The 24,641-nt window shown below is 38.1% G+C and overlaps 1 protein-coding gene across 4 annotated transcripts; it reads right to left on the bottom strand.

The window, feature by feature from the left end:
• Positions 1–2,484: 2,484 nt before the first annotated feature.
• LOC149830161 (Membrane fusion protein Use1) lies at positions 2,485–20,771 on the bottom strand. Of its 4 annotated transcripts, none has more exons than XM_090016345.1 (8): positions 20,512–20,771; positions 17,723–17,814; positions 7,614–7,681; positions 4,752–4,824; positions 4,040–4,158; positions 3,853–3,957; positions 3,054–3,153; positions 2,485–2,926 (listed from the first exon to the last, which is right to left on the bottom strand). In XM_090016345.1, the coding sequence occupies exons 2-8, from the start codon at positions 17,804–17,806 to the stop codon at positions 2,750–2,752; spliced, it is 726 nt and encodes a 241-aa protein (XP_089872471.1). In that variant the 5' UTR covers positions 17,807–17,814; positions 20,512–20,771; the 3' UTR covers positions 2,485–2,749. The 4 variants fall into 4 exon arrangements, with proteins under 4 accessions (XP_089872471.1, XP_089872472.1, XP_089872473.1 ...); XM_090016346.1 differs by lacking the exon at positions 20,512–20,771 and adding an exon at positions 19,389–20,109; XM_090016347.1 differs by lacking the exon at positions 20,512–20,771 and having other exon boundaries at positions 7,580–7,681.
• Between the last annotated feature and the right edge of the window lie 3,870 nt (positions 20,772–24,641).

The following is a 24,641-nucleotide window of genomic DNA, read 5'->3' as shown; positions in this document are numbered from 1 at the left end:
ATAATCGTTATATATAGTAATCACTATCACAGTAAATCATGATAGACAATATCGATTTTCATACCTTAATCATATTTTTCTCCTCCTCAACCCATCCATCCAACCTCTGCCTTTCTTGTTGCTTCACTGTCTCCCACTTCTTTTCTACTTCTACTATCCTTCGCTTCATCGCCTTCGTCCTCTGCTTCTTAATTTCTTCCTTTATTTTTTTTCCTTCTCTTCCTCCTGCTTTTTCCTTTCTTTTTTCCTTTCCCTTTCCCTCTCTTCATCCTCCTGCTTATTTTTTTCTCTTCATCATCCCCTTCTCCTTCCTTTGCCTTTCCTTCTCCTTCTCATCCTCATTTTCTTTCCTTTGCCTTTCCTTCTCTTCCTCGCCGTGCTCCTTCCTTTGCCTTTTCTTTTATTCATCATCATGATGCTTCTTCCTTTGTCGTTTCTCTTCCATCTTCATCATTTGTCTTTCTTTCTCTTCCTCTTCCTCCTTCAATTGTCTTTCCCTCTCCTCCTCATCCTCCTTATTCTTTTTTTGTCTTTTCCTCTCCTCCACCTCCTTCTTCATTTACCTTATCCTCTTTCGTTGTGCTAAATACTCTTTGATCATCTTTTGCCTTTTCTTCTCTTCCTCCTCCTCCTTATTCTTCAATTGTCTTTCCCTCTCCTCCTCCTGATTCTTTTTTTGCCTTTCCCTTTCCTCCTCTTTCATTTGCCTTTTCTTCATTTGTTTTTCATTCTCCTCCTCCATCATTTGCCTTTCCCTCTCCTCTGCCTTCTTGTTTTGTTTTTCCTTTGATCTTCATCCTCAATAATTGATGAATAATCCTCTGCATAATACAATTTCAACACTTTGTCCATGTCTTTATCATTCTTAATCTTCATTATATTTTGGTACCTTTTATAACGCTGAGATAGATGATATTGGTGATAACTTCTCTAATACTCATCTCATAGAACGTCGCGGTATTTCTTCTCTCACGAACTGCAGACATTGCTAACCTGCACAACACATAAATTTAACAGCATCATTATATGTTACAACCGCCTCCCTAAGTATATAATAATACAATTTATCTCATTCGTTAAACGATCACCAACATTACAAATTATCGTAATATTTGGCTTCATAAGTAAACATCATTATAAGATTTAACAAACTTAAGTACAAATCGAGGTAACTTCATAAATAAACATCGTTATTGCTTTAAATGTATAAATTGTTGTATAAATCGCAACCTTCATAAGTACATATCGTTGAATTGTTTGGACTTCGTAAGAACCAATCGTGCTAACAGTTTTTCGATGCCCACAAGGTGGATAGGTACAAATAGATTTTTTTTCGTATGATAATAGGTGTTATTTAGAATGAAGACGGTCACCCAGTTGTAAGATTTAGCATTCAGATTTACAAATCGATTCGTTTGTATAACGATACCTTACACAAAACTCACTGAAACGATAAGAGTTTTGGTAATCCGACAGTAGAAGAGAAACACCCAAAAAGTAGATGAAGCCGATAATGACAATGATGTTGTCACTGTGCAGACGACGACAAAGGATGCTCTAGCGGAAGCAGAAGGAAAATAATTTTGGTAATCCAAAAGTGAAGAAAAAACACTCAAAAGATAGACGCAGCCGACGGTGGCAACGATGTTGCCACTGCGCAGACAACGACAACAGAAGAAAGCAAATGATGCTCTGACGACAGCAAAAGAAAGCAAAGGATGCTCTGGCGACAGCAGACGACGACAAACGGTGCTCCAATAGACTTTGTTGCTTAGGACAAAAACAAAATGTTTAGACTTTTTAAATCCTTAAGATCAACCTCCCTATTCTGGATCAAGGAAAATCGTCCTTTTCTCGAACCATCGTTTCACTTTTCTAGATGGAGGGCAATTTTATCCTTTTCTCAAACTGACGTTTTACTTTTCTAGATGGAAGGCATTTTTGTCCATTCCATGATGAGAATGCCAATAAAGGGTATTTAAGTCTTTAAAGCTATGACATTATCTGATGCTGACAAACATGGAGATACGAGCCACACGTGCTTACATATGTGACACTCGTTGGGACCACCGAACACGAGATGTAGCTAACAGCCATCCTCGAGGGGGAGGGGGCATATAACCTGCATCGTTCAAGAGGAGTAAGAAATGAGATATGATTGATGCTGAGATGGGGCACTAGGTGTCAATGAGGTTGGAACCAGGCAAAGGCATGAAAGCGTCGTGATCCAAAAATTTCTAAGAAAACCAGCTCAATCAGCATTTAGTTCAAGAATCTGGATCCAGGTCATGGAGAACGACAGACTGACTGTGGATTCAAAAATAGGCTGTGCAGCCAGGCATTAAAGCAACTCTTTTCACAACCAATGCTTTGAAGGATAATTTATTGTAAAACTGTGATGGAATGTAATGGGTATGAATTTGTTGCCTTTGTTTGCACGGATAAAGTTCTCATACACCTTAGTTCATTTTTTAACATCAATCCTTTAAAATTTAACAAAGGTAAACTTTACTTAATTGCAGTTCAAATGTAAAATACAGAAACAGCTACAAAAGGCTTCACGAGTACAGAACTTAGCATTCAGCGATGCAGAAAACCTTTAGTTTTATTGTGTGAAGTCTAAAGAATGCACCATTGACAGGAACCACAGAAGCCATCTTCCAAACTCGGTAGGTATATCTGCAGCCATTTCCACAATAACACAGAGCTAAACATGACACAGATTATGGTTACCAGGGAAAGACACCTTTCAAGTCACACGTATGAGGAGCACGACCATGACAAACACGCAACTCATGGCAAAGATCAAGAGCCATGTGAAGCATGTTGTCTTAATACTCTGTGAATATACTTCCGTTGTTCGCTCATTGGCATGACCAGTGCTTGCTAGACTATGCTCCACAGCCCTCTCAGTAGAGTCAAGTATCTGACAAAAAGAACAAGAAGACCAAAATATTACAGGATGGGTACAGTAACAAATCCAATATCTCTTAGATGTTCAATAAGCAGAAAGCACAAATCTGGATTGGGTTTCCATGGGTTAGCATGAATACCTTCTCAGTCTCCTTTATGGATTGGTTCATCAAGAGGCTGCTCTCCTTGAGTTGCTGTGCTAGCACAACCATTTCATCTGTCAGGTCTTCTTGTAGTTTCCTGACAGAGCAGGACATTAAGAATTTTAACCAATGGATCACTCTGAATATCCCTTGTTCATCTAACCAAAAACTCAACCAATGGAAAAGCAGCAATTTTTATTGAAGTAAAATTTTATTCAAATTCACCACCAAAAGAACGTTCATTTTGTCACATGATGTATACCATTTGATTGAGACAAAGACTAGCTTTGCCTCAACAAAAGCTGTAAACCAACTTCATGCAAGTTGCATGAAGTTGGTTTACAGCTTTTGTTGAGGCAAAGCTAGTCTTTGTCTCAATCAAATGGTATACATTTGGCAGTTCAAGATACGAAACAAGGATGAATTTGTGGAAAAAAAATTAGAATCGGCTTATATTTTGCTTTTTAATTGCTGCAAACAGTTACGGTTTATTGAATTAGAAAACCAATGGTGGATGAAATTTTTTGATAACTACAAACTTTTTTTTTGAAAGGCAAGTTGGGGTTAGGCAGACCCCCACCAGTTACACAACATACCATTGGGTTTTGAACTTGCAACATCATGGTGATGTGCACTAACAGCTCCTACCAAACAAGTGGAGCCCCGTTGGTAACTACAAACAAACTTTGCTTATAATAATATAACCAATTTTAAGTCAGAAGAGTCTGGCCTCATAAACTTCATCATGGTTCATGCAGTAGTGAACACAAGTATCATTTAAGCAAATAAAATTTACCGATGCTTTTCTATGTGTTCCTGAGCCGATGTATCCAGCTTGACAGGAGGTGAAGGGCTTCTCTCTGTATTGTCAAAAGCCTTGGCATCCCCTTCCAAGTTAGACCTGCATTTAAGGCTTCCACAACTCAGAACTCCATGAAAAATCAAGTGCATAATTCAATTGGTAGCATAAGCTCCCTACTCACACAAATCTTCTTCTAAGACCATGTGGCAGGGACTTGTTTACGTGATTTTGTTCCTTTCCAGAAAATATTTCCTCAGTCTGGATGCCACAAACTGATTCTTTAGATTCATGCACATCTGGCTGTCAAGAAGGAACAAGGTAATTTAGTCCTCCATAGAAGCCAAAAAACATTTCATATAATGGTTATGCTCATGGTAACTCCAACATATCATGAACTGCATCCTTTAACTCTCTAACATGAGACATGTTCAGTTATTTACATATCACCAAGGTGATTTTTTCTTTTATTATTATCTTTGATAGTGACAAAAGCACATCTATAAATGGGGGAACCCTCATTCTGCAGAAGACATGCAGAATAAGTGTTCCCACCTCACAAGACAATACTTGTTACTACCTTCTCTGATGGTCGCAGGAGAGTAAATGTGACATGGCCATTGTTTCCCTAAAATAAAAGAAATTGGTGGAACCATTGTTCTGCTAGACCATCAGGAACAATAGTAGAAGGATTCTGATGGGAATTCTTGCTACCACCATCCTGATTCTCTCTAGCTAATCAAACCCTACCATTGTGTGACAGAAATTTTAAAGAGTAAATCATTACAGAATTTACAGAATATATTGTCAATACACCATTTACAAGAGCACTTTTTAAGTGAGAAACCTGAAACTAAAGCAACAAGTGAGTGACAAGAAGTTAATGTCACGCATACCACAGGAGAAGCTAACCTAGCTGCAAGTGCTTCAATACTCTCAGAATACTCATTCAATTTAGCTTTAGAGACACTGCATAAGTAAGCCCAAGCAAGAGCATCCTTTAGTAAAACGAGAGAGACAGCTGAGAACTTATTATTCTGTATCTCATGACAAACAATAATTGAAGAATACTAGCAAATTTAAAAGCAAGAAGAGATGAAATTTTCATATAGTTAGAGAACTGGATGAGTTTTCTTTTTCTTTAGTTTTTTTATAACCAAACTGGGGATGGCACCCAGAGAGATTTGAATGCAAAAGATAGTGTGAACTGATTTAGTAATTGCTTTCAACCAACAAATTTCCAGAAAGTAAATTACTTTAGCAAGTTCAACATTCACAAAATAAAGGAACAGAGACGTCAAATCTTAATAGTAAAACAAGCAGTCTTCCACCAAACTCCACGAACTATTACTACAACCATTTAATAGAGAATAAAAAATAAAAGGGCTCCAGCATGAATATGCTGCAAAGTCCTGCTCAAATTGGAGTTGATAAATCTTAAAAGTCTTGATGCCAAAATTTATTTTAGATACTTGAGAATAATTCACCATCTCCTCGTTATTAATCACTCATTTCATAACTTCAAACAATAGGTTGTAGCTGTTTTCAGGCTCCTACAGTGCATAAAATCAGATACAATGTTGTCCAAGGTAACAGTAAATCATATATCATCTATGTCACATGGGTGCGGGTGCGGGTGCGGGTGCGGGGATTCGGCACTTCCAAAAAACCCGGGTGCGGGGGTGCGGCAGGGGCAAAAATGTCAATATATATATATATATATATATAGGGGGTCGGGGTTCCCCTCCCTTACGAATCGATTTTTTTTTAAAAAAGCAGCTGTCTGCTGCTTTTTTTTAAAAAAAATAGAGCAGCTGTCAGCTGCTGCTGTCAGCCAGCTGACAGAGTTGCTTTTTAAAAAAAAGAATCCAGCTGCTGTCAGCCAGCTGACAGAGCTGCTTTTTAAAAAAAAGAATAGCAGCTGACAGCTGCTGTCACAGCTGACAGACAGCTGCTGTCAGCTGCTGTCAACAGTTTCTTTTAAAAAAAAAAAATCGCAGCATAGGTGATAGGGCAAATTTTTTTAAAAAAAAAATCCAAAAAAAAAAAAATGGACTTAAATGATCCTGGGTGCGGTCAACGCACCCAGGATCATTTGACCTCACCCGCACTCGCACCCGCGTCGAGTCGCGTCGACGCGGGTGCGGCACCCTGCTAGCCGAATCCCTGTGACATAGTATATCATCCTAAAGAGTGGAAGACAGTTGCCTTTTTTTTATCATCTGCACAAACTTTTTCTTACTTTATATTATTTGAATATCAAAAGGGGAAGTATTTTGCATCATAAGATCAGCATAAAGGTTATGAACTTATCTTTTTTATTGTATGGGTTATTTTCATATATAGCACTAACATAGTCTATTAGCTTGGAAAAAATCTAACATTTTGTCTACCATTGTCTCCTCACAAGCCATGATTACCAAATCGTTTACCGATAATGCTGCAGATGGCACTAACTTTTGGTAGAATAACGTGATTGAAAGCGAACTAGAAAAACCACTTTTTTAAGTTCTCACCTAAAAAATCAGGAACCATGATAGGACCACTAGGTAAGTGGTTCAACCAAGGCACCTGATTTTTCAGATGACAAAAGGGAAAACTGTCAAGAAAAAAGTTAATTGGCTAGATGTATCATATTTTCTAATTTGCAGTCATTTTCTGGTATTGTGCCAAAATTTAGTGTCATCTACAATGTCTCAATGTTTTACTTTAGTTCATCATGGAGGTAGACAAACTGAAGAAAAATTAAACAAGATTGTTTTAACATTGTTGGCATCTGTGGTTCATATGCAGTATAACTAGACAAGTGCATTTAAAATTTTCTCAAAACCAACAATGTTATTCCAAACTATTTTCATCAATAGTAATGTACAAAAATGAATTTAACAGAATTTTAAGTTGATATTCCAGGTGAATTTTTTTGCTCAAATGAAAATTTCATGTATGTTGTAAAGCCATTTATTGGAAAAAATTATTCGAATTTTTAGTTCATGGTGATGAATAGAATGTATAACATAATCATTGTCCAACAAAGTAACATTGTAAAAGAAAGAAAAATGAACAAAAATGTGTAGCAAACTTTGGTAGGCATTTTGGTCCATTGCCACTCATGCTTAACGTTTCCTGTCTATCATCATACTAAGGTTGCACCATATAGTACTCATCTTTTATATAAGAACGTGGGGTGATACAGCCCCCTCTAATTTGTATTCATTTAAATATAAATATTACATTCAGTGCATGACTGAGCCACATCAACATATCCAGTCTGGTGTCTTACATTTTCAATACATCTCATTTCCTACCATGCAAAGGCAGCAAAACATATTACATTACTGAAAGTAAGGCCCTTTTTTTGACACATCATATAGTACTTGCATGAACTTTTTACATGATATTTTTTCTTTTAGTAGCAAAAAGATTTCACACTTCAAACTATATATTTTACAATTTTGTTTCAAACCCCAGCTTTTTGACCAGTCACTAACTACGTTTTTACTTGAAAAGACTACAGGAGATCAAAAATGAAAATATAAACAAAAGGCTTTTGACAACTTGAGTTCTATTTTCAAGTAAATAATGGGTTAAATTAGGTTTCAAACAAATAATGTTCCAAAACGGATTCCAATTAACTTTGACAGCCTTCACAAACAAAAAGTAAACAAAACAGAAAGGTCATCCTTCAAATTTGCAAAATAAAAATGATGCTAATCAACATTATCACCTGATGCAACCAACAGTGTGACAATTAAGCAAACCTTGGTAAGCCGTCTGGTGCATTCTCTCTCATCAACTGTTCTAGTAGTTCCCTTGAAGTGGCAACATACTGCATAGGCAAATGAATTGATACACATGAAACAAATCACAAAGATGCACATAAGCCAGACTGAAAATCTCTAGTAGACTAGGATGTTGGTAGACAATGTTATAGAAAATCAAGTCATGCAGTCCAAATTCTATATGTGAATGTTGCTCCATTAAATGGATATTAACAAGCCCAAATATTTTATCTTGGCTAAATTAAGAAACTAATTTTTTTTCAGACATAAAGCTAGAAGTCATCATTTTTGTGGTCTCAGAGCCAATAACAGATGTGCCAAGTTACCAGCAGAAGATACCTTTTATACCAAAAAATGTGTAGCAAACTTTGGTAGGCACTTTTGTTCATTATCCCTCACGCTTAACATTTCCTGCCTATCCTCATACTAAGGTTGCACCATATAGTACTTTGGTTTTCGATAAGAACATTTTGTTAGACCACTTTGTTGCTGCCATAAAGTTTGTCAACGTCAGACTGAAAAACCAAGAACTAACATGAAGAAAAAAGGGGATGACCAAACTATTTTGTAACTCAACAATGCAAAGCCTTGTATGAGTATGCCGTCAATGACCACCAAACTTTACTTTAGAAAAAAACTTGACAACCAAACTAAAATGTAATGATCATAGGAAAGAGAAAGCTTATTGAGTGAAACAGCCATAGCAAATTGAATGTTTATCGAAGGAAAAATCAAGGGTAGCAATATACAGTCACCATTTAATCAAACTATAAGCCATACCAATCAATACCACCCATCTTGCTACATAACAAGGGACATTTTCTTATCATTTCAGCATGTAACAAAAAAGTCCATGCTTTAATGAGCTCCAGCATGATGGAAATCAAAAGATTGGCTTCAAAATCCATAAGTTTTAATAGAGAAGTACAGTAAGGACAAGCCAAGAACGATCCAACCAATCAGACATCATCCTGATTGTTATAAAGTTCTTTTCTCTCATCTCCACAAGTAATTGTTTCGAAGTTCCACAAAGTAGCATGAGGAAAGTGTAATGAAACCTTAAGTGCACAAGGGAGATACCACAAAGGGCCATGGAGAGTGCACAATCACACAAATGCAAAGCCACTAATGGGAAAGATACAAAGAGCAAACTATGGGCATATGCATGAGACAATAACACAAGACATAAAAATAAATAATGATTTATTAAGAGGGTGATAATAAGCATAGAATGGAAGAGGGTCTAATGCCCGCTATTTATATACAAAGGGAGACCGAGGGGCTCCCATAGAGCTGTTGGGAGCTCCCGAACGGTCAAATCTATGACCGTTGGGGTGGTTCCCAATAGCTCTATGGGATGCCCAAAATAACCTTGGTCAAAAAGAATAAAGAAAAGAAATAAAATAAAAAAGAAAAATACAATATAGTCCCTATTGGACTATTCTAATTACATATTCTAAAAACACCAAAATACCCTTATGAGCTAAGTCACACGGACTCGGCTTGAAGGTCGACGCACCTGCGTCGACACGCCCCGACACGGGTGCGGACACAGGTGTGTCTTCGGACACGGGGCGGACATAGTCAACAAAGAGTTGGACTCGGTCAATGCACTAGGGTTGAGTCTGTCCACGTTTTGGACTCGGTCAACGTTGACTGAGTCTATATTTGTCTATTTTTTAAAAAATAATTTAGACTCGGGTCGGGTCCGGATCCGACCCGGATCCAAAACAGTTGAGTGGTTGGGGCTCGACCCTTAAGAGGCGCAGGGGGAGGGGAATACCCCCCCCCTGAATTCTTTTTACAGAATTCTAGGGTTAGGTCCTCTCTCATCCGAGCTCCGGCAGGCCACCGACGGCCCCCATCCCCGACGACCCTCTGCCAGCGACCCTCGAGCCTCCCTTTTCTCTCCTATTTCCAGGCCACCCGACAACCCCCGACGCTCGTCATATTCCAACAACCGACTCCAACACCCCCCGTGCGCCATCTCCCAATGCCGACAACTCCCCTTTTTCCGGCCACCTCTCAGGTAATATCTATCTCTCCCTCTCGTTGTCTTCTTCTTCTCCCTGATTGCATAGGAGGGGTCGAGCCCCTCCCTGCCATCCCGCTTTTGCAGGGGAGGGGCCGAGTCCCTCCCCGGTGCCCCTCCCTGCTGCCCTGTTTCCATAGGGGAGGGGCCGAGCCCCTCCCTGCCTCCCCAGTTAAAAAATACTTTTTTATTTTTTCTTTAAAATTTACAATCTTATTATTAATTTATTGTTATATATATATAATTATATATATATTTTAAATATATATATATAGCCGAGTCTTCATGCCCAAAATTTTTTAAATTGCGCCGCACCCGCACCCACACGCATGTGACATAGCTTGTCATTCAAGTCTAGTGATGGGGAATCAAAAAGTCTTTTGATTTGGTACATTCAGATATATAGGGTCCTTCTCCTGTTGTGTCAAAAGGAAGATCAACCTATTTTGTGACTTTTATAGATAATTGTATAATGTTTACATGGATATATTTTATGAAAAATAGAAGTGATCTTTTTGAAATCTTTAAGAATTTTTGTGTGATAGTTGAGAATCAATTTGCAGCTAAGATCAAAACTTTGAGTATTGACTCTGGTGGTGAATACATTAGTTATGTGTTTAAAAAATTCCTGCAAGAGAAAGGTGTAGTTTATCAAAAGTCTTGTCCTTACACTCCTGATTAAATGGTAAAGCCGAGAGGAAGAACATGCATATCTTGGAAAAAAGCAAGAGCTCTTCTGATTGGAGGAGAGGTACCCAAAGTGCTTTGGGCAAATGCAGTTCAACTGAGCGTTTATCAAATAAATTGTATGCCGACTGGAGTACTTAAAGGCATATCCTCTTTTTAGAAACTGTATGGAAAAGTTCTGAATTATGATATATTAAAAGTGTTTGATTGTGTATGTTTTATTTTGCTAGTTGCCAGATATAGGGACAAGTTATCTCCTAAAGTTGTCAAATGTTGCTTTTTTGGTTTTGCTGAATGTCAAAAAGGATATAAGGGGTATCATCCGATTGAAAAAAGAGTGGGAGTATCCAAGCATGTGGTTTTTTAAGAGAATGTGTTATACTTTAGTCAGTATGAAGAAAAGTTGAAAAATGAGACTGACATGTCCTTTTTGTTCTTTCTAAAGAAAGAAAAGGTGGGAGAGAGAGGATGGAGAGTCAAGGGGAGCAAGTTCTAGCTAGAGAAGATAGGTTTGGACAGAAGTGCGATTGAAATTTTATTTTTTGATCAAGTGTAAGAGCAGGGAAGTAAAAAGGTCAATCTTGATCCCATTCTTACGACAACTGATCCGGGACATCAACAACAAAGCTTAGAGTTACCATCTTCTTCCACGTCTTCTCAAGTATGTAAAAGTTCTAGATCTTCTGTACTTCTGTCTCATTTTGTGTCTAATGAGTCCATTGCTCTGCATCATCATGCTTTTCTAGCCTTAATTCATTCATATGTTGAACCTGAGTTCTACGCAGAGGCAGTAGGAAATGAGGAGTGGCAAAGAGCAATGGTTGATAAGATGAATGCAGTTGAAAGAATGCAGACATAGTAACTAGTAAAACCTTCCCCTAAAGAAAAATATCATTGACAGTAAATGGGTTTACAAGGTAAAGACAAAGGCAGACGAATCAATCGAGAGGTATAAAGCCAGATTAGTAGTTAAATGGTACAATCAACGTTTTGGCATTGATTTTGCAAAAACCTTTGCTCGTGTAGCTTATATGACCACAATTCGTACAGTGCTAGCAGTAGCTGCTAGCTGCCATGCAGTAGTGAGATCTTTGGCAATTAGATATCAAGAATGCATTCTTGAACGAGGATTTCCAAGTGTATATGGAATTACCACAAGGATACTCAGATCCAGAAGGCAGAGTGTGCAGGCTTTGCAGTCTCAAACAAGCACCTCGAGCTTGGTTTGAGATGTTCAGTTCAACAATGAGGTCACTTGGTTTTTAACAAAGTCATCTCAATCCTACTTTGTTTGTATCTTCCTCTCCTTTTGGAAGATGTATATTGCTTCTTTATGTAGATGATAAGGTTCTCACTGGAGATGATATAAAGAAGACTGGAGAGACCAAAAAGAATGTAGCCAATATGTTCGAAATAAAAGACTTGGTGCATTTAAAGTATTTTCTTGAGCTTGAGATAGCTTACTCTCTTATGGGACTGTACTTGTCCCAACAAAAATATGCTACAAATTTGGTTGTGAAAGCGAGGTTGATAGATGACTCTAAACAAGTAAGTTCCCTCGTGAAGGTAAACTTGAAGATGAGGATAACTAATGTGTTGAGCTAGAGGATACTCAAACAGTAGGTTGGGAGCCTTATATATTTGACTATATTCAAACCAAATATAACTCATGCAGTTCATATAGTGAGTCAATTTATGAGTGCTCCTAGATCAGTTCACTTGGCAGCAGTAATTAAGATTATCAGGTATGTCAGACACTCTATGCACTATGGCATGTTTTTCTCGTCTTCGTCTGACAAAGAGTTAAGAGCCTTATGTGATACTGACTTTGGAAGCTCCATTAGAGATTGACTTTCACCTATAGGGTTTTGTGTTTTCCTTAGAAGCTCCCTGATCTCATGAAAGATCAAAAAACAACAAAGACTTGCATTGTCCACTGCAAAAGCTGAATGCAGAGCGATGACTCAAGTTGTGGCCGAGATTATTTGGATTCGATAGTTATTAAAGGAATTAAAATTTTCATGTGAAAATAAAACTCAACTATATTGTGATAGTGAGTGCTATTCATAATACAAAAAATCCAAAGTTTCATAAGCGCACTAAACACATTGAAATAGATTGTCATTATACAAGAAGGGCTTATGAAGATAAGATTATAGCTTTAGAGCATGTCACCTCAAAGAATCAAATTGCAGATGTGTTTATAAAAAGTCTTTCAACTTTGCATTTTAGTTTTTTCCTTTTCAAACTTGGAATGATTCCTTTATATCCTTTCAAGTTTTAAGGGGAGTATTGAAAGTTTGTGTAAGATAGTATATCATAAATATACGTAAAGTAACCTATTAGACTAATATGTACATACCCTATAAAGAAGGGGTATACTATACATTTTAGCCTATTTCTTTTTGAAGTCTCAAGGGAGTCGACCCCCTCATTGGTAAAGGTCGCTCTTTCACGACAGGCATTGAATATAATATTTGTTCTCTCATTTTGATATTGAGCTTCCACTAACCTTAACCTCTCTCCCACTTATATTTGTGATTTTCTAACATTGGCAAAATGAAAAGATTGTCATTCTAAGAAAGAACTTTGGCCTCTACACAACTACTTGAGTTAGTACATTGGATGTTTAGGGCCCAACATCAGTTATATCTAAGGGTGGGTTTGCATATTATGTAACTTTTATTGATGATTTTACTAAACACAGGTAGATTTATTTCCTTAAACACAAATCTGAAGTTTTTTCATACTTCCAAATATTTTGCTATTTAGTCAAGAATAAATTTCAAAAGGATATTTCTATCTTTTGCACTCATTCAGGGAGACAATTTTTAACAAAAGAATTTAAAGATTACCTAGAATCAAATGAGATTACACATTAAAACTCTTGCCTCTACACTCCACAACAAAATGGTTTGGCCAAAAGAAAACATAGGCATATCATAGAAACCACAAGAACTTTGCTTATTTTAAACCACGTACCTAAAGAGTTTTGGGCCTCAGGCATGAAAAACTACAATTTATCCTATTAATAGAATGCCATCTGTCTTCTTGAAAAATATATCACCAGTTGAAAAACTTTTTAAACTTATCCTTAATTATTCTAGATTAAGAGTTTTTTTGGTGCAAATGTTTTGTTTTCACGTATAAAAATGATAAACTATCTCCTCGTGTTATTCCATGTATCTTTTTGGGTCATGCAAATAACCAAAAAGGCTACAGATGATTTCATTTTAAAAATAAAAAAGTGTATGTTTCAAGAAATATGACTTTTTTAGAAAAAAAATTGAGTTCAAAAATCCTACAGAAACAACCGAGTATTCTTCCTTGTTGGATCTAATTCCAAAGTTTGGTGATTGTGATGTTGATCTTGAGGAAGATCATGAAATCAGAAATGATATAGTAAGCGAAGAAGAATCTCATGATAATGAGATAAGTAAAGAACAACCTAAAGATCAAAATTGTATTCAATATTCTAGGCATAATAATTTTGAGCATCCATGTAACCTTGAGCAATATACTAATAATGAAAACCATGTAGAAATACAAACTAGAAGATCATCTAGAGTATCAAAACCCTATGAAAAATTTGTGTCTTATGAGTCCTAACCTAAGTATCAAGCTTAGGTTGTGTTGGGCACTTATAATATAGAACCTTCAAACTACGTTGAAGCAAAGGGACATCCAGAATTGATAGAAGCCATGAGGATAAAATTAGATACTTTAGAAAAGGTGAATACTTGGGCTATCCAAGATATTCTTCAAAGAAAGAAACTCATAGGTTGTCAATGGGTATATAAGATAAAAACTAAGAGCGATGGAACTCTTAAAAGGTACAAAACTAGGTTAGTTGTCAAGGGATATTCTCAAGAGTATGGAAAAGATTATGAGAAAACATTTGCCTCGGTTGCTAGGATGACCACAGTTAAAACTTGGTAGCCCTTGCCTCGGTAAAGAAATGGCCTATATATCAAATGGATGTTAAGAATGTGCTTCTCAATAAAAACTTGGTTGAAAAAGTCTATATAAAAATACCACCTGGTATAATTATTCCTGAAGGAAAGGCTCTTCGTTTAGATAAGGCCCTGTATGGCAGGTTTAGTCAAGCTATGTTTGACTGACACAACTTTGTTTGTTAAGATTTCTGATGCATGAATTATTATCCTTTTCATCTATGTAGACGACATGATTAATGACAAATAGGGAGTTGAACATATTAAAAAGCTTCTCAAAACACATTTTTAAATGACTAATTTGGAGTTTTTAAATTTTTTTTTGGTATAAAAGTTGCTTATTCATCTAGAGGTTATCAGTTGACTCAATCTAAATTTGCTTTACATATTGTTGTCAGGTCTGGTATATGAGAGGATAAGAAGGTTGATACTCCTGAAGTTGTCAGTATCAAAATGAAGATTGATGATGATGAACCACTTGAAAATTCAACACCATAGAGACAACTTATCGGGCCACTATCAATATCAAAATGAAGATTTATAGTTCTTTGTATGTTTATTTTGGTATTTTGGTGAAACTCTTTTGAGGGTCCACTTTTGGTGATTTAGTGAACATCTTTGGAGGAACTCATTTCCTTTCAACACTTACAACCAAAAACTCTTAGTCTTTTAAAATTCGGAGCCATTTTAAAAAAAAATTCAAATGGAGAGACATTTTGTAAAGAAAATGAATGTGTTCTAGTTATTAAGTTGAAGTTAAAACATCTTTGGCCCAAATTTTTTTTGTAATGTCCTTAGAAATGAGAAGGGTTCTAACGGTTTCTACTATATGTTTGTTTTCTTTCCGCTAACCTATTTTGTTGATGAGTTTTATGGCAAGATCTTTGATGACAAATTCTATTTTGTTTCAAGTAATTTTGAAAATCATTTGGCATGTATTCTACTCTCGAATTCGACCTAAGTATATATATGTTAATAAGAAATTGATTTTTAATGATTATATGAAATTCCTGAAAAAAAGAGAACACATCGGATTTAAGATTTAGAAAATAAACCCATATATATCTAGTGAAATCATCTACAAAAATAATATAATAGGAGTAACCTCCCTTTGATATGACCGGCGAAGAACCCCATACATCTGAATGCACTAATTCAAAATGTTGAGTAGAAACAAAGGATCTACGAGGAAAGAGAATAGCTTTCATTTTTTTCAAAAATGCAATCTTTACAAGATATATCTTTTTCATTACAAATATTTTCCAAAAAAAGAAAGAGAAACATCTTCGAAAAACTAGAATGACCAAATCTATCATACCAAGTATCAATATTTTTGTTTTGTATATAATTATAAAATAACTTGGATGAAAGTGACAAAAAATCCATGAAGTAAAGATCGCCTCTTCTATAGCCTTGCTCAATCAGCTTCCCTAATTGTAGATATTGCACAATACAATCTTTAGATGAGAAAAAAAAAATTGGAAACCATGAACGAAAATTTAAGAGACGAAAAATATATTTAAATTTAATTTTGGAACAAGAAAATTTTGAGAATTTTTAGAATCAAAATATTGTTTATTTTCAAAGAAGTACTATCGGCGGTTGAAACATAAGATGAAGTAGAATTAGTGCAAACTTCAAAAAGGGCATTCTTATGAGGGATGATATGAAAGAAAGCACCCGAGTCAAGAATCTACATATCTAGAAGAGAGGAAGAAGATGGAATGGTGGCACCCGAAGTAGAAGATGATTTGAAAAGTAGTTGAAGTGTCTGATATTTGAGTAAGAATGTCTTTGATATCTCCTTCATTCTTGCTAGATTCTTCCTTCTTGGGTGTGATTTCTCCTATGAAAACGATTTTGGCCAGAAGCTTTGAACAAACTAGTCTAATATGTCCAAGTCCATTACAATAGTGACAAATGGCACCCTTCCTATATCCATTATTATAGTTGGATGCACTATTATAGTTATTTTTCACAAAGTGAGGGGGCTTGTAAGCCCTTACATTGGTACTCAACCTTATAATGGCCAAAACATCATCACTCTCATTAGTCATGCCAAGGCGAGTTTCTTCTTGGCATAATTCGGCAAGAGCATCTTCAAGAGACATAGCTTTGGTACTATGAAGAAGAGAGGACCTCGCTTGTTTAAGTTCTGGTTTTAGACCATGGAGGAATTGAAAGAAATGTTCTTTTTCAATTTGCTCTCTTCTAAGCTAAACATCTTCGGGAGCCACCCATTTTGGCTTAAGTAATGCCAATTTGTCCCAAAGAGGAGACAAAACACTGAAATAATCACAAGCATACGTCCCCTTGTCTTGATAAAAATATTATCTAGTAAGATCTTTTTTATTATGCGTACCCTTAAGAAAAAATCAAATTTCATTGGCTCTTCTAAACTTAGCAATGTTGCCACATATCTTTAAGTCAACATTGTTCATGAACTATATCAAAATTTTAGCATGATTGCTTTCCCATTATTTGGTGTTCATGGATACCTTTATCTCGATCATCTCCTATAAGAGCCTTCTCAACAACTTCTTCAAATTTGGTAAGCTTTAAAGAGCTTTGATACCATGTAACGAAAGCTTAAGTGCACAAGGGGAGATGCCACAAAGAGCTATAGAGAGTGCACAATCACACAAATGCAAAGCCACTAATGGGCAAGATACAAAGAGCCAACTATGGGCTCAAGCACAAGTTCATAACACAAGACATAAAAATAAATAATGCATTTATTAAGAGAGTGCTAAAAAGCATAGAATGGAAGAGGGTCTAATACCCTCTATTTACACACAAAGGGAGACCAAGGGGGGCTCCCATAGAACTGTTGGGAGCTCCCCAACGGTCATAAATGTATTTATTAAGAGAGTGCTAAAAAGCATAGAATGGAAGAGGGTCTAATACCCTCTATTTATACATAAAGGGAGACCAAGGGGGGCTCCCATAGCGCTGTTGAGAGCTCCCCAATGGTCATATTCATATTTATGACCGTTGGGGTGGCTCCCAATAGCTCTATGGGATGCCCAAAATAACCTTGGTCAAAAAGAATAAAGAAATAAAATAAAATAAAAAAGAAAATTACAATATAGTTCCTATTGGACTATTCTAATTGCATATTCTAAAAAGGCCAAAATACTCTTATGAGTTATGACTAATTACAAAAGCATGCATATATATATATATATATATATATATATACATAGATGTATAATCATACATTTTAACAAAATATATATTTAATATATATACATAGATGTATATATATAAATACATTTTAATCATACATTTTAACAAAAAGTAACATAGCATAGTATCTGAAAAACAATAAATCCCTACAAAAGCTAATTGACAATAGATAAACATATAAGAGAACAATCAAGATCAGATGGGAATGATATTACACAAGAACTTACATGAACAAGCTTTGCCAGATTCTGCTGCTTAGGGGCAGAAGAAAGCAACCTCCTTAAGTTTACTTCTGTTTTAGTTAGTCCCATTGTCAAACCTGAAAACCATGATGGTCACGAAGATCAGAAAGACTAACAAACAATTTTTTCTCTATGGAGATCTTTAGACGCCACCTACTTATCAAAAAATTTTGGGATACACAGGCAGATTACATTATGAAGCATCATGTAATTTCCCAACTTATCTTGTTTTTCTAGATCGTGTGCACTTAAAAATACACGCAGATTGCATTATGAAGCGTCATGCAATTTCCCAACTTATCTTGGTTTTCTGGATTAAGTGTGGACTTAAAAAAACCTAGGCAACACATTCCAATACCATGTGAAAAAGTTTGTCAAATTACAAAAGTTGACAGTTCATATGCTACTTCAGAGACCTATACATATTCCAAGAAATTGTGGGCGGAATCTAATTCAATTTTCCAGATGAAAACCTAATGACAAAAAAAAGATGGAAGATCCCAAAAGGAAAAATTCATAGGTGTATTCTCTTTATTTTCCCTAATTACCAAAAACACAAACTATGCAAGACCCAAAGAAGTACACAAGCAAGTGGAAGTAAAGTTACCATACTAGGAAGCAGAAGTGGGAAACGAAACGAGAAGCAAGCAAGAAGTGAGGTATTTTAAATTTTATAATAAGTGGGAAGCAAGGAATAAATGTAAAAGTAAAAATATTAATAAAAAAGGAAGTGATATGAGATTGAATGGGAATCAAAATGCTAATCAAACGAGAAGGGAATAAAAACTAAAATAAAAATACTGATTCTTAAACTTCATGATTTTGTAGTGTAAGAATTAAATTTTTCACAAAATCAAGTGAGTGGAAAGCATGAAAGAAAGCACAGGAAAACATGAAAAGAAGTGTGACAGAAGCGCATAGGAAGCATGTAGGAAAGCAGGAAAAAAATGTTTGGGAAGCATAGGAGAAGAATGAGAGAATTGAGATTCCCATCAAATTTCGGAAGTGAGGAGTTTCCCACTTCCAAAGCGAGTTTCTAGGAGGGTGCTTCCCACCTATCTATGAAGTTTTTGGTAACTATGAGTGGAAATCATAGTGGCACATACATACTGTCACCTCCAGGAGGAAAGGCTTGCCACCAACTTTGTGAAAAGACAATAAGGCGAGGTGAGATGAAAAAGCAACCATGAAGCTTCATGTACAAGAAACTAGAACACTAAAAAATAAAGATGATGCAGGAAAACAAAAGTAGACATTCTTCACTTTGATTGACAATAAAGCACGAAATTTTGTAACTATCCACTCAGGATTTCTTCAGCAAATGTCATTATTTGGCTAGTACACGCTTATTTCGAGGCATTTTCCCTTACATCATGATGTATAGAAAATGCTACAAGCTTAACCATTTTTTCTCAATTATCATGTTGCCCAATTCATTACTTATGCAAGCCTTTACCACTTATGCCATCAATGAACTTTATTTGATATTGGTTAGCTCACAAAATCGCTTCAAGCGCGCAAAAAAATTGAACACTATAATTCTAGCATCAATTCATTCACATGTATGCAATGATTGGCAAATTATGCCCAAAATTTGATGACTACAGCTCCTAAAATACCAAGATTAATAATGGTCCCCAATAAATATTACCTGTCACCGGATCTCGCTCTTGGGAACCTCTCTCTCTTTTTCTCTCCCTTTGTCTCTCTCTCCCTGAGATTGATCCTCTAAAACCGGCAGGTGCTCGGAGTTTCAGAATCCGCCGATCTGTTGGATTGAAAAGAAAGCACGCAAGATTTTCTCTCTATTTTTTTCTTCCCTTTTTTAGGTTTTCGCAAGGGAATTAGGGTTTTCTGCAAATTTGGGGATTCTTTTTCCTGTTTGTTGTTTTAATTTTTTTTGTCGTTTGCTATTTTGATTACTTGGAGTTGTTTCTCTCTCTCACCACCATTAACGACAAGAGGGGAGGTTCCTCACCGGGCATTTTCTTGCCACGGAAGAGGGTACCGCGGCACCTCTTTTGCAGTTTCTTCTTCTGCGGAAAAGGAATCCGAACCCGGCTCTGCCCTCCCAACGAGACCATTTCCGCTGAAAATGGGGGTCTAGAGTGTATTTTGGGATCCCGCAGAAATGTACGTGGTCAATGCATTTTTGTTGAAAGCCTCAACTTTCTGTGACAAGCAAACACTACTTTTTCTTTTTCATGTTTTGTACTTGAACTGAGTGGATTGATGTACATGAACTAATATGTAGAAGACAGAATGATCGACACTTAGTTTAGTTGCAAACTGGTTCAACTCTAAAGAAACAAAAACCTGGGGCTTGCTTGTCACGAAAAGCTGGGGCTTTCGGCCAAAATGCATCGACCGCATACATTTCAGCGGGATCTTGAATACACACTGGAACCCCTTTTTCAGCAGAAACAGTCCCGCTGCGGGGGGGGGGGCGGGGGGTTGAGGGCGGGGGGGGGGGGGGGGGGGGGCGGGGGGTTGAGGGCGGGGGCGGTTGATTCCTTTTCAGTGGAAGAGGAAACCGCAGAAGAGGTGCCGCGACACCCACTTCCGTAGCAAGCAAACGCCCGGTGAGGAACCTCCCCTCTGGTCGTTAATGGTGGTGAGAAAGAGAAACAACTGAGTAAAGAGGCAAGGGGGGCGGAGCCCCCTGCCGGAAAGGCGAGACGACGCAGGGAGCGGCTCCCTGCCAGCGAAAGGAAAGAAAAAGGAGAAGGGGGGAAACGGAAGAGAAAGAAAAGAAAAGGGGAAGAGAGGCGTACCTGAGGGGGGGGGGGGGTCGCCGGAGGAGCTCCGGGGCTGTCGGCGGTCGGACGGGAGGTCGTAGGTGGCGGCGGGTTGACAGGGGTCTCCGGGCTGGCTCGCCGGAGAGGATCGGAACAAAAAGAAGGGGATGGCACTGGGGTCGCAGCCGCCCGCAGGGAGCCGTCGGTGTTCGGGGAAGGCCGGACGCGAGGGCGGCTCGGGCTTGCTCAGGCGAATCGAGGAAGACGTGGGGAAATGAGAGGGGGAGGGGCGATGGTCGACGCGTGGGGGAGGGGCGATGGTCGACTATCCCTCCCCCTGCGTATTTTATCAGGCGGTGGGCACCTCTTCTTTTGGATCCGGGTCGGGTCTAAATTTGGATCCGATATGGGTCCAACAATAATTTTTTTTTCTTGAGGGTTTTACATCGCCCTGCCTGTCGACCAGAAAAGAGAGGCGGCAGGGCCTGCTGAAATAACATAAGCGACAGGGGGCGAGCCCCTGCCTGTCGAGAACCGAGAGACAGTAGGGGCTTCACCCCTGCTTGTCGGGACCAGAGGTGGCAGGGGGCGAGCTCCAGTCTACTAAAAATCAAGGTGGCAGGGGGCGAGCCCCTGCCCGTCGAAAACTGAAGGGCGACAGGGCCAGCGCCCTTCCCTGCCGAGATCCTAGAGGCGGTAGGGGCATCCCCTACCTACCGAAACTCCACGAGGCGGCAAGGGGCTAGCCCTTGCCTGCGAGCAACAAAAAGGGAGAGAGAGATGGGGAGGGGAGGCAGGGGGTCGTCGGCCTCTTGCCGACCTCCCGATGAACGCAGAAGAAATAGGGGAAGAAGGGAAAAGCATGGCAGGGAACTGTCGTCCCTCTGATAACATAGAAGGGGAGGGAGACAAAGGTAAAGAGGGAGATATAGTGGCTTACATGCGAGGTCATCGGCGATGGCAGCGGCGAAGGTGTTGATCGAAACAAGAGGGAGGAGGCAACTACGAGCTCCCCTGAGCAGCGTCGACGATGCAACAGAGAGGGGGACGAGAGAACACCGTCGAGAGGGAAAGGAGGTAAGAGGCGCATATGCCCTTTCTCCCCTCCGCACGACTTCTTAAAGGGCCTGGGGGAGGCGTGAGTCGGGGAACCCTAGCGGGGTTTCCTTTTACAGGGAGAAAGGAGAGGAGGTGACGACGGGATGGCTACGAGGGAAAAGAAAAGGAAAAGGTGAGGGTTTAAAACCCTCGCAATAACTACTTATAACCCGAACGGGTTACGGGTTACGGGTCCGGGTTCGACACGACTCCAAATTTTTTTCGAAAAAAAATGAGGGTTTTACATCCCACCCCATTAAAAGAATTTCGTCCGCGAAATTTCATTGAATGGCTCTCCGAAGATATCGTAGATTGAGTTAATCAGTATTGACAAAGATGCACAATGTGTGTGTGATCCCAAATATGTATGCTTTTAGAGTGATCAAGACAACTCATAATGAGTTCCTGAGAAAGGTTTCAGATGAACAAAATATATGCAAAATTTTCTTAATAAACTTGTGTTTCTTGAATAGGATCTCTACATTTTATCATAATCAGGTTATCGTTTGTTGTCCTTGTTATTTCTAATATACTCTTTGTCTGAAATAACCTTAACTTATTATCATATCTCAAGGCCTTGTGCAGCCAGCTGTCATGACTTCACTTAAGGTGTCATTCTCATAATGGCCCCATCTTTTCTCAAAAGACCCAAGCATAACCTCATATCGAGATCTAAGATCAATAAAAATCTGATTCACTAATCGTTCTACAACAGAAAGCGAAATCTATAAATTCATAACTAGCTATCTCAATCAACCTTATTAAACTTCAAATTCAGGCTTTATATTGAATTTAAAGCTGATAAAACATTGGGCTTGGATTTAGATCCAGATCCAAGATCCAAACCCTTACCCAAAACAAAAATGGATCAAGATCTGGATCAAATTCAGATTTAAGGACCTAAATAAGACACAAATCCATATTAGTTTAGATCGTAAGCCTTGGATTCAATCTGATCCAACTCCAGATCCATATCGACAAACTTCTCAATTTTTAGAAAAATATGATATTACATCCCTAACCCCCTTAGGATAGATCCCAAACAAATTACTTTCATACAATCACACTAAGACTTTTAAATTCACACCAAATGAAAATTTAAACTATGAATGCAATAAAGCACACGAAATTTACATGCCTAGATAAAAGTATTAAATAACCTTACGAGTTAAGGAGACTGCTTTGGAGTATGAAGCACGACTTGCTAACGCTTCAGGATAGGGCTTACTTACCAAAATCTAAAAACTTAATGCTAAAAAGATGATAAAAGTGTAAGATTTTGTGGTGGCTCTAATACCAAACCTGTAATGACCCCAACTGATACCCCTTGAAAATGCAGAATTTTTTTTTTGAACAATTGCGGAAACAATCTCAGAAACCCGGGCCTTTACAGTTTCACTTCCAATTGGATAACCAAACACACCGCAATAGAGCTTACACTTATCATCCCAACCAAATGAAACTCATTATTTATTAATCATGAAAGAAAGGGTATCTAACAATAATTGCAAAAGACATATCAGAGTTATTTTAAATGTCATAAAAGTAAGTAACAAAAAACTGAGTCACACTGTCCCTCTATGAACCGTTTAGCAAGAATGTGACACTCATAACTCTCCCAGAAACCAGTCGCTTCACTGCTCATCTGCGGCTACGAAGAACCATAGAAGTAGGGTGTTAGAACCGAAATCATGAGCATAGGTATTTCTAATGAAACAAGTGAGTATAACGAATACAAATAAGATTTCATGCAATCATCTAGAGGAAAGCAATTATAACAACTTTATAATTTCAATTATGTATTCATACAACATGGAATGGTTTCTGAGCATGAAGAATCATCAAGCAATAGCATCGATCATAATTTAAGTAAGCAGGACATTTAGCATGAATTAAATATTAAACAGCATGCATTCACCATCATGTAACGATTAAGAGAACAGGTAGAATATGCATGTTCTAATGCACAACAGGATCATGCAGGATTTATGTACAATGCATGAATACTTTATTATCTTGCATTAAAGTTTTACCTTTTCATATATATGTCATATTAGATGCATACAATTTAAGTTTCTCTTTTTAATTAATTATTGTTGCCCGCGGATACACCAAACAGGTACAATCCTCGAGGATAAGTTAGGTTCCTAGGGTAGCTTAACACACAATTTGTATTTTATTATTGGGTTCCAAACTTAGCCCTCGACCGAATCACCTTCAGAACATTAGACCTCTACATCTAATGTCGAGGACACAAGGGACACCCCACGCCTACAAGTACCACTTTCTTGAGATCAAAACAACAGCTGTTTTGAACACACCACCCCCAAGTCAAGTGACAGACTCTCCATAAAACTGTGACCAGGAGAAAAAACCTCAATATTGGGTTCAGGGGATAAAATAAGCACACAGAGTTTTTGTATCCTCACAGTCTCCACAAGATCGAATCTCTAAGCTTCCCATTTTTCAGATAGGAGATTTCAAAACGTATATTACACTGTTCTTAATTATTATCTCTTATTAAAAGTCAATTATTAAGGTTTGCAATTTAGTATGCAAAAGTAAAGGCAAAAGCTCGCATCCTGTAAAACCCTAAGTTTTTCAAAAAAAAAAAAATCGAACCCGGGTCAGATCCGATCCGGACCCGTAACCCATTAGGGTTATAAACAGTTATTGCAGGGGTTAAAACCCTCACCTTTATTTCTGTTCTCCCCCCTCACAGCTATGTTTCCCCTTGTCCCCATTACAAATGGGAAACCCTCTGGCGTTTCCCTGTTCGACGCCTCCAATCCTCTTTAAAAGCACGAGAGGGTAGGGAGGGCTCCCATCCACTGCGCCTCCTCCTCCTCCTCTTCCACCTCTCTTCCTTCTCTGCATGCGGTGTCACTAATGATGTCGACCTCCTCGCACAGGTAAGTCTTCTATTTCTCTTTCTTCTTCTCTCCTCTGCACCATATAACCCATCTCCTCTTTCGTGTCGGCAACCTCCCCCTGCCACTGGTCTTCGCAGCATCGTCGGAGCTGCAAAGCCACGGTGCCACGATCAACCACCACTACTGCCGCCTTTG

This window comes from Nuphar pumila, chromosome 8 (genome assembly GCF_984573655.1).
Source record: "Nuphar pumila chromosome 8, dmNupPumi1.hap1.1, whole genome shotgun sequence".
Classification (NCBI taxonomy): domain Eukaryota; kingdom Viridiplantae; phylum Streptophyta; class Magnoliopsida; order Nymphaeales; family Nymphaeaceae; genus Nuphar; species Nuphar pumila.
Note: the sequence above shows the minus strand (reverse complement) of the source record. Positions and strands in the feature narration are given on the sequence as shown.